Below are 16,031 nucleotides of genomic sequence, written 5' to 3'. Positions count from 1 at the left end.
CTTGCTTTGTTTCGCACAATGCACCCACTGGCATCACTCTTATTCTTGAAGATCTACTTTGTTCCCAAAACATTGACATTAGCAGGTCATTTAGTGGGTTCCCACACATTACTTCGCTCAAACTGTTCCAGTTCATCTTGCATCGCAGCAACCCATAACTCATCTCGAAGTGCCTCTTTGTGATTCTTTGGCTCCATAGTTGAAACAAAGCAGACGAATTGAACAATCTCAGAGTCCTGAGAAACAGAGTCAGGTACCACAACCTTCTGTTTCTTTCCAGCCAGTTGAGCAAAATCAATCTATTTGCCTCTGGTAACTCTACCCCCCCCCCCCCTGAATCGCACTGATAACATCACCTGAGGAGTGATTTCGATGAACCTGAGAAGATGGAGTAAGAGCATCTGATGATAACACAGGGCTGACAGAGTCACCATGACTTTCAGGCCCTTGCTCGTGCTTCTCATCATCAGTTATCAAGTCCTTGTCGGAGATAGCAGGTACCATAGCAACTCGTTGAAACGATGTATTATCAAAGACAACATTGACCATTTCTTGAACCGATCGTGTGCGTTTGTTGTAGACACGGAATGCAGTGCTATGTCTTGAATAACCAAGGAAGATCCCTTCATCACTCGTGGAGTCAAACTTACCCAACTGATCCTTGTCATTCAGAATGTAGCAAAGACAGCCAAACACATGAAAGTAGCTTACTGTTGGAGACTTCTCTTTCCACAGTTCATAGGGAGTCTTGTTGGTCCCTGGTCGGACATACACCCGGTTGATGATGTAACAGGCGGTGTTAACAGCTTCATCCCAAAAACGATGAGGAACCTGATTACCATGCAACATAGCTCATGCCATTTCTTGCAGCGTTCTGTTCTTCCGCTCTACAACACCATTTTGCTCTGGTGTTCTTGGAGCAGAGTACTGATGAACAATGCCCTGATGACCGCATAATTGATCGAACTTGTCATTCTGAAATTCTTCTCCATGATCACTACAAATAGTGGATAGAACATTTTTCACTCTTAATCTGCAAGGCAAGTATACAAAAACATTCAAGAGCATCCGATTTTTCACGTAAAAATCGCACCCAGGTGTAGCGAGTGAAATCGTCAACCATGACAAAGATGAACCGTCGCCCAGATATGCTTTGAACTTGTATAGGACCCATCAGATCCATATGTACCAGTTGAAGTGCATGACTAGTTCGAATGTCTGCCACTGGCCCATGAGATGCCTTGACTTGCTTGCCCTTGTTGCAAAGACCACATATGAAATGTGAGTCGCCTTTCAGCTTAGGAATTCCACGCACAACTTCTTGATTAGCTAATCTCATCATTGTGAGAATATTCAATTGACCAAGTTTCTGATGCCACAACTCTATGTCCAACTTAGTGGTCGTGTTGAAACACTGCATTGATTATTTTCACATGTAACAGTTATTACCAGATCTCCTTCCTCTGAGTGGCACATATCCTTGTTGATTAACAGCCTTGCACCCCTTCTTGGTAAATGTGACATCCAGGCCTTCATCACACAACTGACTAATACTGATCAGATTTACCTTCAAATCTTCGACCAAGAAAACATCCTTTAGATGTGGTTGAGAATCACCACTAGTTATACCCTTTCCTCGGATTGTTCTCTTTCCTCCATCACCAAAAGTAACTCTCCCTCCAGCAACATCTTCTATATGTGACAGATTGTCAAAGACACCAGTCATATGCCTGGAGCATCCACTGTCAAAGTACCACTTGGCCTGATCAACCTCTGCTCTTTCGGCTGTGAATGCCACATGACAGTAGAGATCATATTTCCTGACATATCCTTGAGTGTTTCTTCTCACAGCTGGATAAAACACACTACGTTGCATCAGGCTTGACACACGATTCTGAAATTGGTAGCACTGGGCTTTATAATGAGTTAGATGTCCACAGTACCAACATCCTCTCCTTCTACTAAGCTGACCAGGTCTCTGAACCGTCTGCTGAAACCCATTTGAGGCATATGGCTGTCTTGTAGACAACCCAGGCTGCATCCTCATCCTTGGAATTCTTGGATTCTGTTTCACAGGATGTTGACCATACGGACTGGTCGTTGTAGGGAATTCCTTCTCTTTCAGCTTGGGCTCAGACCCAATCCCTTTGACAAACTGGGTGGTCATGTTTGTGTTTGTTCCTTGATAACCTAGGCCCCACTTCAGATTGCTTGATCTACTAGTACTAAGAATTGTATCCAGATCTTTAGTTCCCTTATTCAGCATTCTGATATTCTTCAGCTATTCCTCTAACTCCTTCTCAAGACGTAGAGTCTTAGCTTTCTCTTCACTTAGTTCTTTAGTGATCATTGCAATATGTAGCTGCAAAGTATCCCTTTCGGAAGTCAACTGGGTGTTGTCTTGGGTATTTTGTAACACTGTCTTGATGAGAAGTTCTATATGTTCTTCTACTGACAAATCAGCCTCCTCTCCATCTGAATCAGATTCAACCTTCTCATCTATACCTTTGATTTTTACCAACACCTCATCTTCTTCGTTTCCTCAATGACACCCAGCAATGCCACAAAGCTGTTCAGAATCTCACCTTTGATGTCTTCTTCATCTGAGTCACTTTCTCTCCAAGTAATGTAAGACTTCTGCTTGTTCTCACGTGAAGGACAATCAAACTTAGTGTGACCATAACCCTTACAGCCATAACATTGCAGAGATTTCTTACGTTTGTTGTTTGGACACTCAGACTTGTAATGTCCAAATCCCTCACACTCAGCACACTATCGCTCCTGCTTGTCATTCTTCCTGATCTCCTCATCAGTATCGGATTTCATGAGCAATGTGGTTCCCTTCCGCTGACCTCTTTCCATCTTGCGAAAGTACTTCTTAACCAATAGGCCCACCTTTTCCTCATCAGCAACCTCCTAAGACTCCGCAAGCTTTTGTTCCTCTATAGCTTTAAGGGCAAAAGACTTCTCATTCATTTTTTCTTTCTTCTTTAGCTGTATCTCAAACGCCTGCATCATCCCAACCACCTGATTGTACTCGAGCTCATCAGAATTCAGTGACACATCTATAGCAAACCTGTGTGGCTGAAACTTGTCAGGCAGACTTCTAAGGAATTTCTTCACAAGCTTCTTGTCCTTATACCGTTTACCCAAGACTACAGCTTCTTGTGTAATACCACTCAACCGGCTGCTGTAATCAGCCACTAACTCGGTTTCAGACATGTGCAAGTTTTCAAAATCTGATGCAAGATTGTCCAGCCTTGTGCGTTTGACCCTGCTTGTGCCCTCAAAAGTGACGACCAGAATATCCCATGCTTCCTTGGCGGCTACACATCCTTGAACTTGGTTGAAGATATCCCTAGGAAGAGGCTTGAAGATAACTGACAGTGCATGTGAGTTGTGTTTGGACTCCGCTTTTTCTTTTGCTGTCCATTTTTTCCTGTGCTTAGGAACCAGTTCTCCTTCCTCATTCTTCTCCGTAGGATGTGACCAACCATCTTCCACCGCAAACCAAGCTTCCATGTCGATGCTCGAGATGGCCTGCTTGATTGACACTTTCCAAAAACCAAGGCACTCAGGATCGAGTTTCAGTGGTGTTTGAACCGCAACAAAATCCAGTGATTTCTCCATATCATTTTCGCAAGATCTCACCTGTTGAAAAAGGATATATACCAGAACTTTTTATCAGGTGTCTGCTCTGATACCAATTGTAAATGTATAGAGAACACACAATTCAAATAACCCGCTTGGAAACGCACCAAGCAAACACTTTTATTCAATTTTATAAAAACTCTCGTTTGTTACAAGATATGAAACTAAGCTCACTCTCCTATCTATCTAGCACAACACCCTGTGTAGATCTAAAAGAGTAAAACACACTCACCTTCTAAGCCTTTTTGAGAATGCTTGAAGGTTTACATATCTCACAACTTTATCTCCCACGAGTGCTAGCTCTTTTTGTGGCTAACCTCGTCTACTTATACCCACACAAACAATCTCTAACCTAGATCTATGTGTATCTTAACTAAAACGAAATATTCCTTATCCCTAAGAAAATATCCTTCCTTATCTCTCTCGATCAAATATACTCTCAATATCTTCGTGTATATCTTGATCTCTTCTTTCTTCCTTCTCACGCATCTTGTCACCGCGTTCCACAATCTTTCTCCACGTCAGCACATTACGCCACGTCAGCATATCAGCACTCTGAGACACTTCACAAGCTCCTGTCACCGTCAGAGCTCTAATGCACTTTCATTACGCATATCAATTAGGGTCAAAGCCCGCAGGCTGGCTTGGCCCGGCCCTGAAAAAACATCGGGCTCGGACTTAAATATATATGTCCAGAAAAAATCGGGTCTTTTGGGCTCAGCCCGTTTGGGCTATAGGGTTTTCCAGATTTAGCCCGACCGGGCTCGGGCCAACCCAAAAAGCCCTTAAACAAATATTTTTGTACCTTTTTGTTATCATTTTTGTTTGATTGCAATATTTGATTAACAATTTATTGTAAAAAAAGTTTTAAATTATAATCCTAGTTTTCATATTACTTAATAACCATACTAAATACTTTAAAATTTTTATTAATGATATTTTATATGAATTATATATTGATTTATTTGGTTAAAGTATCGCAATTTTATTTAGTATTAAACATTTTCTATTAAATTAAATTAGTTGTAGTTAATATAGATGAGTTATTAAATTTTTGATTGATTTGTTTTATAGTGCACCTTCAAACAATGCTTTTTAAGGCTTATAAGTCTGAATTATTGATCGGTATGATAAGCCCGAAAAAGCCCTAAAGCCCTGTAGCCCTGTTAGGGCCGGGCTCAGGCTTTGAAATATAGGCTCGGAAATATTTCGGACCGGGCTCAAACATATGCGGGCTTTACGGGTTTCGGGCCGGGCCAGTCCAATTGACACCCCTAACTTTCGTAGAGAGAGTACGACCCTAAAGTTTATCTCAATGGGCTGAGACGTAGTCCAACATGGAGCCCCTATTATATTAACATTTTTGAAGTACATTTTGGTTTATGTCCTTTAAGTTTTACTTATTTAATTTGTTTTTTACAACATTAACCCCTAAAACATTTCCATAAATAACATTGCAGAGAAACTCAAATACTAAACTTTCTTAAATTGACCAACATTTGTTACATTTATTGCCATAAAATCTTAACAACATCTATACATTCCGATTTTCCAAAGCAACTCTACCCATTAAAGTTTTAACCCATTAAATCTCTAAAACTATTTTTATGGATGCTAGAATCTCTCAAATTTAAATAATATACAACATATTTTCCATAACAAAATTTTACAATCTCCATAATTATATTAACATTAATAAACTTCCTAAACCAAAAATCCAATTATAAAATGTGACATTAAATATGTTGAAAACCCCCATATAATTTGGTTTATTTTTTAGTTTTTGAAGAATTACCAAAAAAAATAAAATTCTATTAATTAGCATAAACTATATTTATTGACATGGAAAAATTATAAACTATAAAAATATGCTAATTTGGTAAAAAAATTAACATAATTAAACTTGATAAAAAAAACTTATTTTGATTATTTTTTTACGCAAAAATTTATTTTGATTTTGGTGAGACGGGTTGGAATTAATCCCATATAGAAAGTTAAGTGGAATTGTTTTTTTTTTCTAAACATTTTTAGATGTGTACCAGGAGATAAATGTATTACTAGACTATACATATACCACACGGGTTGGCATTAATCCCATATAGAAAGTTAAGTGGAATTGTTTTATTTTCTAAACACTTTTAAATGTGTACCAGGAGATAAATGTATTACTAGACTATACATATACCACACAGATTAAAACTTTGAATACACTACAAAATCATATACTTTAAATACTTATATCAAATACCTGTAAAATTTTATATATTTAAAATTAATAAAACAATAATAAAATAACAAATAAAAACAATATAAATTTGAAATTTTTAAAATTAAAAATATTGTCTCGCTGTGTACCGCGGGTTAAATCCTAGTAAGATTAGATTCTTTAATCCATAATTTTTTTTTTAATGTCGGATTTTGAGACACAAGTCCTAATTAACGTCGTCACGTTGAACTATGTATGTCCTCTCTTTTTCCCAATTCATTCATCATTTTCTACCCAATCACGAACAAGAATTTTTAATTAATGTGTAGTTGAAGAAGAAAAAAAGTTATGATGAAAAAAAATATATAATAATCAGTTTGAGAAGAAAAAACAAAACACCAATATGAAAAGACTTTTTGATTTTTGTTTAAAAAATGAATAAATGTAGCAAAAACTAGATTGCCTATTTTTTTAAGGGAAGCCAATTTTGTAAAATCTTGAAAGGCTGTAAAATAGTTTTTTGAAAAAACCAAAATAATGTAACCAAAAACAAACATAAAGTAGTATTATTACAAAAGTCATAAGATCCCATCCCATAGGAATTGACGAGAACCGAAAGATAAAAGTAGCTTTTGGTACAAAAGATAAAGAATTACAAAGTCTTAACTACAACAGTAGCTCATGATTAACGTTCTCGACATGGTCTAAACAGGTGTCAACCTTACGATTCTTACCCGCTTCCAGTCCATGGAGTCGAACTCTTACGATCGTCCTTCTCTCGATATTGCAGTAGACAACGCATGAAGGCAACATACGTTCTATCCAGAACACAACTTCATTTGTTCGAGTCACTCCAACAAAGTGTACCTCGGTAGTTCCCACTATATCTTTCCACAAAGTAGGAGGAAATACGAATGTATGCTTCGACCATTCTGGCTTTTCGGCATCTTTTAGAACCCACAACTTAAGACTTCCATCAAAAAACCAATCAAAATCACGCACAAATAAACCTAATTTACCATTGTAGTCTATCAGATATCCATCATGCGCTGCTCTATAGACTATAATAGACTTAAAACTTTCAGACCTTACATCAAAGCAAACTATCATGCTATCCCCTGAAGACCTATCAATAGCTGGATAATACAAAACACCATTGATGCATATCCATTTAAATCATGAGATATGCAACACTCGATCATTCTCCACGAAAGTTCTCGAGTCCCTAAAGTCAGAATTTGATGCTCACCACACGCCCATGCATTTTCATGACACCTGGTCATGGACAATACCTTGAACTGTTTATCAACTGGATCATATCCCAAATAGCTTATCACCTTAACTCCCTTTGTCGTCACTTTGGGTAAAGGTAAGGACTGACCGGTGCTAGGGTTATATATCACCGGCACCGTTTCCGTCCTTCCCCTTGGGATCTCCTTAGTATAAATAAGACAGACCAAGCAATGAACAGATTCACTCATTTCACAAAAAAGACCATCAAAGGAGAGCTTCATATGATAATCAGCGACTATGGGAGAAGAGTTCTCATCCGGATTTTGAGGTTGAGGGGAGGAGAAGAAACAGAACCTGCCGTGTTTTTGGTAGGCGAACAATAGCTGCGGGCGAGCCAAAGATCTGGTCAAGAACAACTCACTGAAATGGGGAAGGCGAAGTGTGGAGGCCCAGAGCTTCGATACGCAGCGACATGCAGCTACAGATTTCGCCTGCAGCCTCGAGCATATGTCGATGGTTTGATCAACTGGGATGTGTGGCGATGAATTTTCTCGTTCGTTCTCTGGTCGTGCATTGCGTTGGGTGATGGTAAGACGATCCTCCGAGACGGTTTTTCGCCGTTTTCTCATGGCTGACGGCGACTTCGGCTCTTCTCTTTCACTTTTTCAAAGGGAATGACCTAATGAGTATAACCTAAACCTTATATAAACGGCTAGAGATATATTGTAGTGCAAACTGATTTGGACAATGGTTTGAGAAGAAGCCATGCAAATATCTTATATAATAAAGTAAAGTTCTCTTTTGACAAGCTCTAAAAAGTTATTATATATATATATATATATATATATATATTTTAGCAATATCCTAAAAATATATCTTAACATTTTAGCAATATCCTTTTAGTTATTATATATATATATATATATATATAAATATATATTTCATTGATCAATATTTTATATACTTACCATAACATTATAATTCCTCAAATAATAATTTGCCGATAATTAAAGAATAAAACATTCAGATTATAGTTTTGGAAAAATTATAGTTATGATAGTTTTATTTTAAAATAATTTCAAGATAGAAAAAAAAATATATGAAAATATTATAATATTTCTTTGTTGAAAAAAAATATAATATTTTGTTTACAATTTTGTGCTAGAAAATCAAATCATTTTTTCTAGATAATTTCAAGATTTTTTAAAATATGATATTTTATTTTTCCTCATCGCGTAAAACTTTTTCTAGTTACAAATAAAATTATAGATGGGCGTTAGTTGCCCAACTAGCCACAACGACTAAAAATAATTAAAGGCCCGGTCCAACTTATTATCACGGGGTGATGAGATAGCGTTTTTAATAACATTATCGTATTATAAAGATCGTGTTTCATGGTGTTATTATTATTTTTTGGTATTATTAATTACACAAAAATATATATATATATATATATATTCTTATTTCTTGTAGTGCTCAAATACTTTCATTACTAGGAGATATCCCGTGCTTAAAGCACGGTTAACATTTAAAAAATAATATATAATATAATAAGAAAAATTATCGTTATATTTCTTTAAAAATTTATTTTGAAATAAAATAAAAGAAAGATGATAGGAAAATCATAATTTGAAATCTTAATAAAATCTTTCAAATCTAGTTATAAAAAATAATTTTATTGTCTACTTGGATATAAAATCTTAGTTGAAATTCTGATTGATTTATATATTTAAAAAAAAAAATTAGTAATTTTCGTCCATAACTTTATTAGAGAGAGAGAAAATAATTATTTTAACTAATAATTCTCTGTATTTTTAAAAAATCTTAACTGTAAATTTTTATTTTTTCTTTATTTTTTTTCAAGTACAAATTAGTTTTGAATTGAATAGATTTTTTTTTTTTACTTTTCTAGATTTTTTCATTTTTATCTGTCAGCATTTTTTTATTTTTAATTAATTATATTTATTTAATTAATTAATTAATCTTAATTAAATTTTTTTGATGGCAGTTGAATTTAATTTTTTTACATATTTTGAGGTTAGTTTGATATTTGTACTTCCCAATTAATATAGTAGGATTCATCGTAAGTTTGTAACTATCAAAACTAAAGATATTTAAAAAATTACACTAAAAAAAGAAAAACAGCAAATAATGAACTCTCTAGGTGCTGATTTTATACTACTTTGTTGTCGCGTTGGTCTTTGTGTGTCGCTGGGACTGTTTTTTGCCACTGAAATAGTATAGTTTTCAGGTCGTCAAGGTTGGTCGCACGACTGTTAAAAAAATAGGCAGTACTCTCTTCGTTTTGTTCGTCAAATTTGTGAAAAGTGTCGACTAATCAAAATATAAAACGTTTTAGATATTTATTTTATGCTATAAGATACTAGGGGTTTTTACAAGTTTATATGTAAATTTAAATGTATTAATAACTTTTAATCATTAATAGGTTGAAATCTTTTCTAACTAAATAAAATAATAATTTAATTAAAGAAAAACAAATTATCTACCTGATATGATGAATCTTTAGAGCATGTTGAATCCTCTCTAACTAGTTGAATCTTTTTTTAGTTTTTACCATAAACATCTTTAGAGCATGTGTAAAATACACCCATTAAATTTTCCACCAAATATAACATATTTTTTTGTAGTAAAGTGTAAACTTTAGTTTTAGAATATGTTCATAATTTTATACTTTCATTGGTGTGAGTCTCTCATCAATATAGTACTTTTTGGTTTTTGGAAACCATCGCTCACTGTAATCTAAGAGAAAACAAAGGAAAAAAAGTAACCCAACAACAAGGACAGTGGTAAAATCGATGAACTGATGAGAACTTAGGGCCAAACCAGTTATGTTAAAAAAAAAAATCTCAGAGTTCTAAAAGGCCTAACTAAAACACGTACAAAAGTTTCACGTTTTCTATATGGTCTAAAGAAGTGTAAACTATATTACCTAACGCTTCCATTCCTTGAATTTCAACTCTTAGGATCGTGTTTTTTTCTATATTGTAGTAAAAAACATAGAAAGGCACGGTTCTGTAGCAGGAGGCCAACACCATTTCGTTTGTCTGAGTCACTCCAACAAGGTGTACAGATGTATTTCCAATTACACTTGGCCATAAAGCAGGCAATACATATCACTACAAAAAAAACTCTACATTTATAGCACATTGTTATAGCACGGTTTGCTCAACTGCTATTGAAAGTAAGTTACAATTTTGGTTATTATATAATAGCTTTTTAGTAACGTTATAATAGGATTTCAATAAGCAGAAAACTAAAATCTCTAATTTCACTAAATACTTAGGCAAAAAATAGACTTTTTGCCTTTATTGTTTTTTCCCTCTTTCTCGATAAACCCTGTGAGATAAAAAAAAAAACCAATTTGCCGCATTGTTTTCCCTCTTTCTCTCAAACCCTAAAATTGGTTCTGCCGTCACCTCTGTTGCTTCCATCGTAGAAGGTAATCAGCCGCGACATCATCGGAACTATCGGCGGCCCTAATTCCACCAATATATGTTAGCGTTGAGCTCAAATCGAAGGCAAATGTCTATCTTACTCTGTTAATTTTTTCCTTTAATCTGATTTTACCACCGAATCTCTTCTTGTTGCGTCTGAAAATCGTTTTTTCACAAACTTCGGTTTTTGTGTCTATGTTGGATATGTTCTGAAAATCCGATTTGGTTTGCCACATGCGTTTGTGTTATTATATGATTTGGTCGAGAAACTCCTCTTATAACATGTCTGTTCTTTGCGAAATTTTTTTAGAACAGGTCCGGGTCAAATAGCAATGATTCGAAGCAATTATTTTTACACTATTTCGGAATTTTTCTTAAAATCGAGTTTATTAGATATGTTATCTAAATCTGTTTTAGCTTCATATGTTCTCTGAATCTGCAGATCTGTTATAACTTTACTGATTCTGTAATATTATATTGTTTTGCAAGTGTTGTCGAGTAAAACAATGGGAGTTTGAAGCTTATCTTTCTTTTATCACACAACAGGTTAGTACCATCTTCTCTTTGATTCTGTAAATTAATCGAGTTTGTTATCTCTTTTTTTTGTGTGTTTTCAGATTGCTTTGTTTAAAATATACAGAATTATAGAGATTGTTTTGATGGAGTTATATATTATATGTGTTTGAGTTATTATATGTGTTTGAGTTATTATATGTGTTTGAGTTATTTGATAAGTGGTTCTAAAGGTTTAAATTAAGGTTAGAACTTATAATGGTGGAAAAGGATTGGGTGCATCTTTGCAGGTAAGAATTTTAGTTATGTAGCTTAGATGTTAGTAGGTGTTTGGAGACTTTACTTGGTTTTTTTTTCGTTAACTTTGCAAAAAAAAATGAAGAGCTGATCCTGCGTATGAGAGAGGGTCTACAAATTTTGTACGAGCTGTGTCTGCGGATATGGGAGACGTTGATTTGATTGTATGTCCTTGCATTGGTTGTCGTAATATAGATCGGCATGTTGGCAGTATTGTAGTTGATCATCTGGTAACAAGAGGAATGGATGAAGCATATAAGATGCGGTCTGATTGGTATTATCATGGAGAATTGAATCCAGTGGTTGATGGTGAAAGCAATCAAAGTCAGTGGAATGATGTGATTTTTGGGTTATATCAAGCGGCTGAATATCTGGATGAGTAGTTTGCTGATACGGATGAGTTGAGTCAGATTGCAGAGGGTGAGGATTTGAAAGAAGATGAGTTCAAGTACAATACACTATGATGGGAGAGCCTTATGGTGAAGGGTCAGTTAAGATGGCATCATACGTAGGCGCATTGGTACGGGAACACGTTCCAATCACAATTGATCGTTGGCCCAAAGTAGGTGAAGACATCAAGATAGTTCTCTGGAAATCTATTAAGGTATGCTATTTTCATTTACTTAGTTAACTTCGATCAAATACCGTTTTTTCACAAACTTTTTTTCCCTATAATGAATGCAGGCAAAGTTTGCAGTAGATGAAGAGTATCAAAAGGTTGCAGTGCTGAAGCAAATGGGATGTTTATGGAGGGCATATAAAGGAGGCATTGTCAAATCTAAGAGAAGCTAATACTAACCTTCAATTCTCCATGAGGATGAATCTGTGACCTAAGAATATATCTCCTTTCGAATGGCGTAAATTTGTCAAATATAAAACTAGCAAAGAATTCAAGGTATGCATCTACAAATAAATGAGTTTCTTTGTTAGATCATAGATTACATAATAATTATTCATCTATTAGGTTATAAGCGATAGCTATAAGGAAAGAAGGCGCAAACAGATTCCTCACACATGTAGTCGCAGAGGGATGGTTAGACTAACATAAGATATGATCAGTATCCTTTTAAATATATTTATTTTTAGGATGGTCATTCTACTTTTAAATACTTGTTCTTTCTAGTAATTTTTTATTTGTTTAGAAAAAGGAATCTGCAAACCCATCAGAGGTGACAAGGCTAAAGGTCTGGGTCAAGTCTCGTATCAAGAAAGATGGTACACCAGTGAATACTAGTGCAGCTGAAAAGATTGTGAGTTATATATTTTGCCTTGTTCTGATGGTTTGAATATTGTTTGTGCATTGTGTGATCATTTGAAATTGTAATTTCCAGAAAAAGGCAGATGAGATTATTAGTGGTACTACACCAACTACAACCAATGAAACAGACGATACACTTGTCCAACTGTTAGGACCTGATAATCCTGGTCGAATGAGGGCAATGGAAAGAAACATGTCTAAGAACAAATTAGCTTGTCTCCCAGTGAATCATAAGTGTATGGCTGAATTGCAAGATAAGCATGTTCATCTCCAGCAAAAGGTCAATGAGTTAGAAAATATAACTGACATTCTCAAGAACAAGGTTAGACACTTAACTATTTATGCATTAATTAACATGCTGAATTAGCATCCAAGATTTAACTATGCTTTTTTATTTGTAGCAAGGACAAGACACTGAAGTTGGTGAAAACTCAGCTGCTAAAGTGAGTAATTTATATAAGATGCGTGATTTTTTATTTGTTACTATTTACTGTCTGATATGTACTCTATTGGTAATTGTATAGAGTGTGAAAAAAATCACAATCTAAGTGGGGGTTATTGGTTTAAGATTTGAATAGAGTTTTAAAGATTTTAAATGTTATGTAAAATCTGTTGTTATTAGATCAAGATTTTGTTAAACTCTGTTAAAGTTTAGTGTTATTAGTTTGTGATTTATAAAAAGTCATTTAAAATCTTAACAAATATGGGTTATTGGATTCAGACTTTTATAAAGTCATTAAAAGTTTTGTGTTATTCAATTAAAACAAAAAAATCTAGGATTGTTAATGAGTTCAATTATTATGTTATTGGTTCATAATTTTAGACCATTTCTTTACAAAATAAAGTCATGGAAAGTATCATAAAAATACAAGGATTGTTTGGAGGACTTTACAAGATTTTAGAAAACTAATCAACAAAACTCTCTAGCAATCTTTAACAATCTTTCACTTATTCATTTTTTATGATTTTGTTGAACTCTTCAAAAATCTTCATAAATCTCAAACCAATACCACCCCCTAAGTGTGTTTTGACTGATTGGACTAGTGGTGATGCAAATGTTGCTGAGGGACGCATTATTTCCTCTGATCCGGAGGAGTTAGTGAATGATTGTCGCTTAGGCCCATCAGATGTTAAAGTTTTGGTTGAAACTGCTATTTTACCAGAAATGTTCCTTTGGAGACCTGCGCATAACATGTTGACAGTTGATAAAGCTGTTGGACAGATGATTGCATGGCCTGCCTCTAAGTGTGTTAACTTAGAAAAGGAGCTCGAAATTGAAGATATTACACCGCTGGTAAAATTAAATATTGCTATAGTATCATGGCTGTAGGATTATTTGGAAGAATGATTAATTAACATAATCAGATTGTTGTGTTAATGACTTTGACAGGGACCATGCACAAATTCGCCGAATAAATGCATACTATTGGATTTGTCTGCAAATGATGTAGTTGTTGCAGAAGGACGATGGCAGACGGAAGAACCAACAACATTAGTTAATGGCATTCCTATCGGACCAATTGCAGTCAAAGTATTTGTTGATAAGGTGCTTCAGCCTGAAACATTTATATGGAGGTCTACGGTGGATGTGGCATACCTTAAGAACTGTGTCAAATCTTTTGTAGCATGGCCTGCCAGCAAAGTTATCATTCAATCTGCACCATATGCATCAAGTCAAAAATCTTTTCTCCAAATGTTTGAAGTAGTGAGAAAACTTTAGGAGCAGGTTCAAAACATACTATTGATAAGTCTCCACCAACAGGTCCAAAATCTTTTGTAAGAAAAACTCAACTTGCTACAAAAGCCCCTCTTCGAAGATCTCCGGTAAATATTCTTGATACATCATTTTAGAAAAACATTCTAGTTATTATTCTATTTGTTGTAAACTGGTTAATATTGTTAACATGGCAGCGTAAAAATGGAGCTGTCAAGGAAAATCAGAAATGCAAGTTACTGGATATTAGTGGAAAGAAGCAGGTTGTTGCTGAAGGACGAGTGCATTCAATCGATCCAGACCTTAAATTCCACTTTGTTCGCTTGGGGGAAAATGCAGCTAGAGTATGGGTTGATGTAGTAAAGATAGATGATGCAGCAGTCTGGAGGACATCAGATGAAATCGAGTACATGAGAGATGCACACGGTTCATCTATTGCTTGGCCGATGGATAAGTTGGTCATCTTTTGAGTTTATGAAACTGAGGTAAGTAATTTGTGTTATGTTTGTGTTTTCGTTTAACATATGACATACTACTACTGATATAAATAACTGATATAATACATTGTTGCTTGTTGCAGGGAATGAAGAAACTTTGGTCCAAGTTAGCTAGTTTTAATTAGTTAAGACTAAGCTAATTAATCAACTTATATATGCCTAATGTTATGTATTTTGGATTCAGACTTTACAACCTATGTTGAATGACTTTGTAGACTTATGTTCAGAATGTTGAATTGGAGACAGATTTATGTTTAATGATTTAAATCTCTACTTGTTCTGTTAATTGGTTTATAGATTAAACAGGTTTATAGCTTTCTGGAAAAAAAATATATATGGACAAAAAAAAAAAAAATTCAATTCATATATCACAGCTATGATAATTTGTTATGAAACAGTATACTACAGCTAATAAAAATGCTATAAGTATATTATATATAACAATTCTCAAAAGCTATTGTATATAAATATATTATAGCATTGAAGTCATGCTGCACCAGTATATTTCAAAACAAAAGATAATTGCTATTGTAGAATGACCTACGATAACAAAAATCTACGTGTTATATAATAACAAATAATAGCTTCGAAATATTGCTATAGTATCTTTGCCAATCATAGCATACGCAAACAACGCTATCGTATGGGTGACACCTACCATGGCTGCCGATGTCACAGCATTTGCGATTTCGATGAGAAATACCTACCATAGCAGTTTTTATGCGCTAACAATGTACATATCTCTTGTAGTGTATGTATGCTCCGACCACTCCTGCTTACCGTCATCTTCCAGAATTCGCAACTCAATACTTCTACTATTCCTATTAAGACGATGGGACCCTTCAGACATACTAAACCTAATTTACCATTGTAGTTTTGCAGAGGTGGATAACCAAGTGGTGTAGTGAAACTATCCAGGACTTTAACGAATCACAAAGTCTCAAACCTAACATCAAAGCAAATGATTATGGTATCCAATGTAGACATATGAACAGCTGGATAATATAAAACACCATTGCATACATCATCATATTCTGGAGAATGTGGTATGGAACATTCAATCCTTCTCCATGACAGTTCTCTTGTTCATAAAGTCAGAACTTGCTGCTCTTCAGACACCACATCTTGTCCCCCATAATTTAAGGAGGTCATGGAAAATACCTTGTATTGTTTTCCAATTGGATCATACCCGTAATAGCTCACCACT

At 34.9% G+C, this 16,031-nt stretch overlaps 2 protein-coding genes and 2 pseudogenes across 3 annotated transcripts; 1 reads left to right on the top strand and 3 right to left on the bottom strand.

Annotated features, from left to right (window-relative positions):
- Positions 1 to 852: 852 nt before the first annotated feature.
- LOC147943457 (uncharacterized) lies at positions 853 to 2,266 on the bottom strand. The gene is made up of 3 exons (XM_087512250.1): positions 1,568 to 2,266; positions 1,137 to 1,414; positions 853 to 1,033 (listed from the first exon to the last, which is right to left on the bottom strand). Exons 1-3 carry the CDS (start codon positions 2,264 to 2,266, stop codon positions 853 to 855), a joined length of 1,158 nt encoding a protein of 385 aa, XP_087368376.1.
- Positions 2,267 to 2,916: 650 nt separating this feature from the next.
- LOC147943456 (uncharacterized) lies at positions 2,917 to 3,630 on the bottom strand. Its single transcript, XM_087512249.1, has one exon. The coding sequence runs from the start codon at positions 3,628 to 3,630 to the stop codon at positions 2,917 to 2,919; it is 714 nt and encodes a 237-aa protein (XP_087368375.1).
- Positions 3,631 to 6,395: 2,765 nt separating this feature from the next.
- On the bottom strand, positions 6,396 to 7,768 carry LOC109132834 (F-box protein At5g65850 pseudogene; annotated as a pseudogene).
- A 4,322-nt stretch (positions 7,769 to 12,090) lies between these two features.
- On the top strand, positions 12,091 to 15,029 carry LOC147943455 (uncharacterized; annotated as a pseudogene). Its single transcript, XR_015556590.1, has 9 exons — positions 12,091 to 12,250; positions 12,320 to 12,408; positions 12,497 to 12,605; positions 12,687 to 12,935; positions 13,015 to 13,069; positions 13,624 to 13,907; positions 14,004 to 14,437; positions 14,525 to 14,812; positions 14,908 to 15,029. The product of XR_015556590.1 is annotated as an uncharacterized LOC147943455 (transcript).
- The last annotated feature ends 1,002 nt before the right edge of the window (positions 15,030 to 16,031 follow it).

Source organism: Camelina sativa, chromosome 5, assembly GCF_030686135.1.
Source record: "Camelina sativa cultivar CO46 ecotype springtype chromosome 5, ASM3068613v1".
Classification (NCBI taxonomy): domain Eukaryota; kingdom Viridiplantae; phylum Streptophyta; class Magnoliopsida; order Brassicales; family Brassicaceae; genus Camelina; species Camelina sativa.
This window is presented reverse-complemented; position numbering and strand designations above follow the sequence as displayed.

Excerpts from the sequence above, each read along its gene's own strand:
- LOC147943457 (XM_087512250.1), bottom strand. The coding sequence starts at position 2,266 with ATGCTGAATAAGGGAACTAAAGATCTGGATACAATTCTTAGTACTAGT. Across the intron at positions 1,415-1,567 it reads TCTTGGTCGAAGATTTGAAG|TGTTTCAACACGACCACTAA; the intron begins GTAAATCTGATC and ends TAATCAATGCAG. Across the intron at positions 1,034-1,136 it reads CAAAGCATATCTGGGCGACG|ATTAAGAGTGAAAAATGTTC; the intron begins GTTCATCTTTGT and ends CTTGCCTTGCAG.
- LOC147943456 (XM_087512249.1), bottom strand. The coding sequence starts at position 3,630 with ATGGAGAAATCACTGGATTTTGTTGCGGTTCAAACACCACTGAAACTC.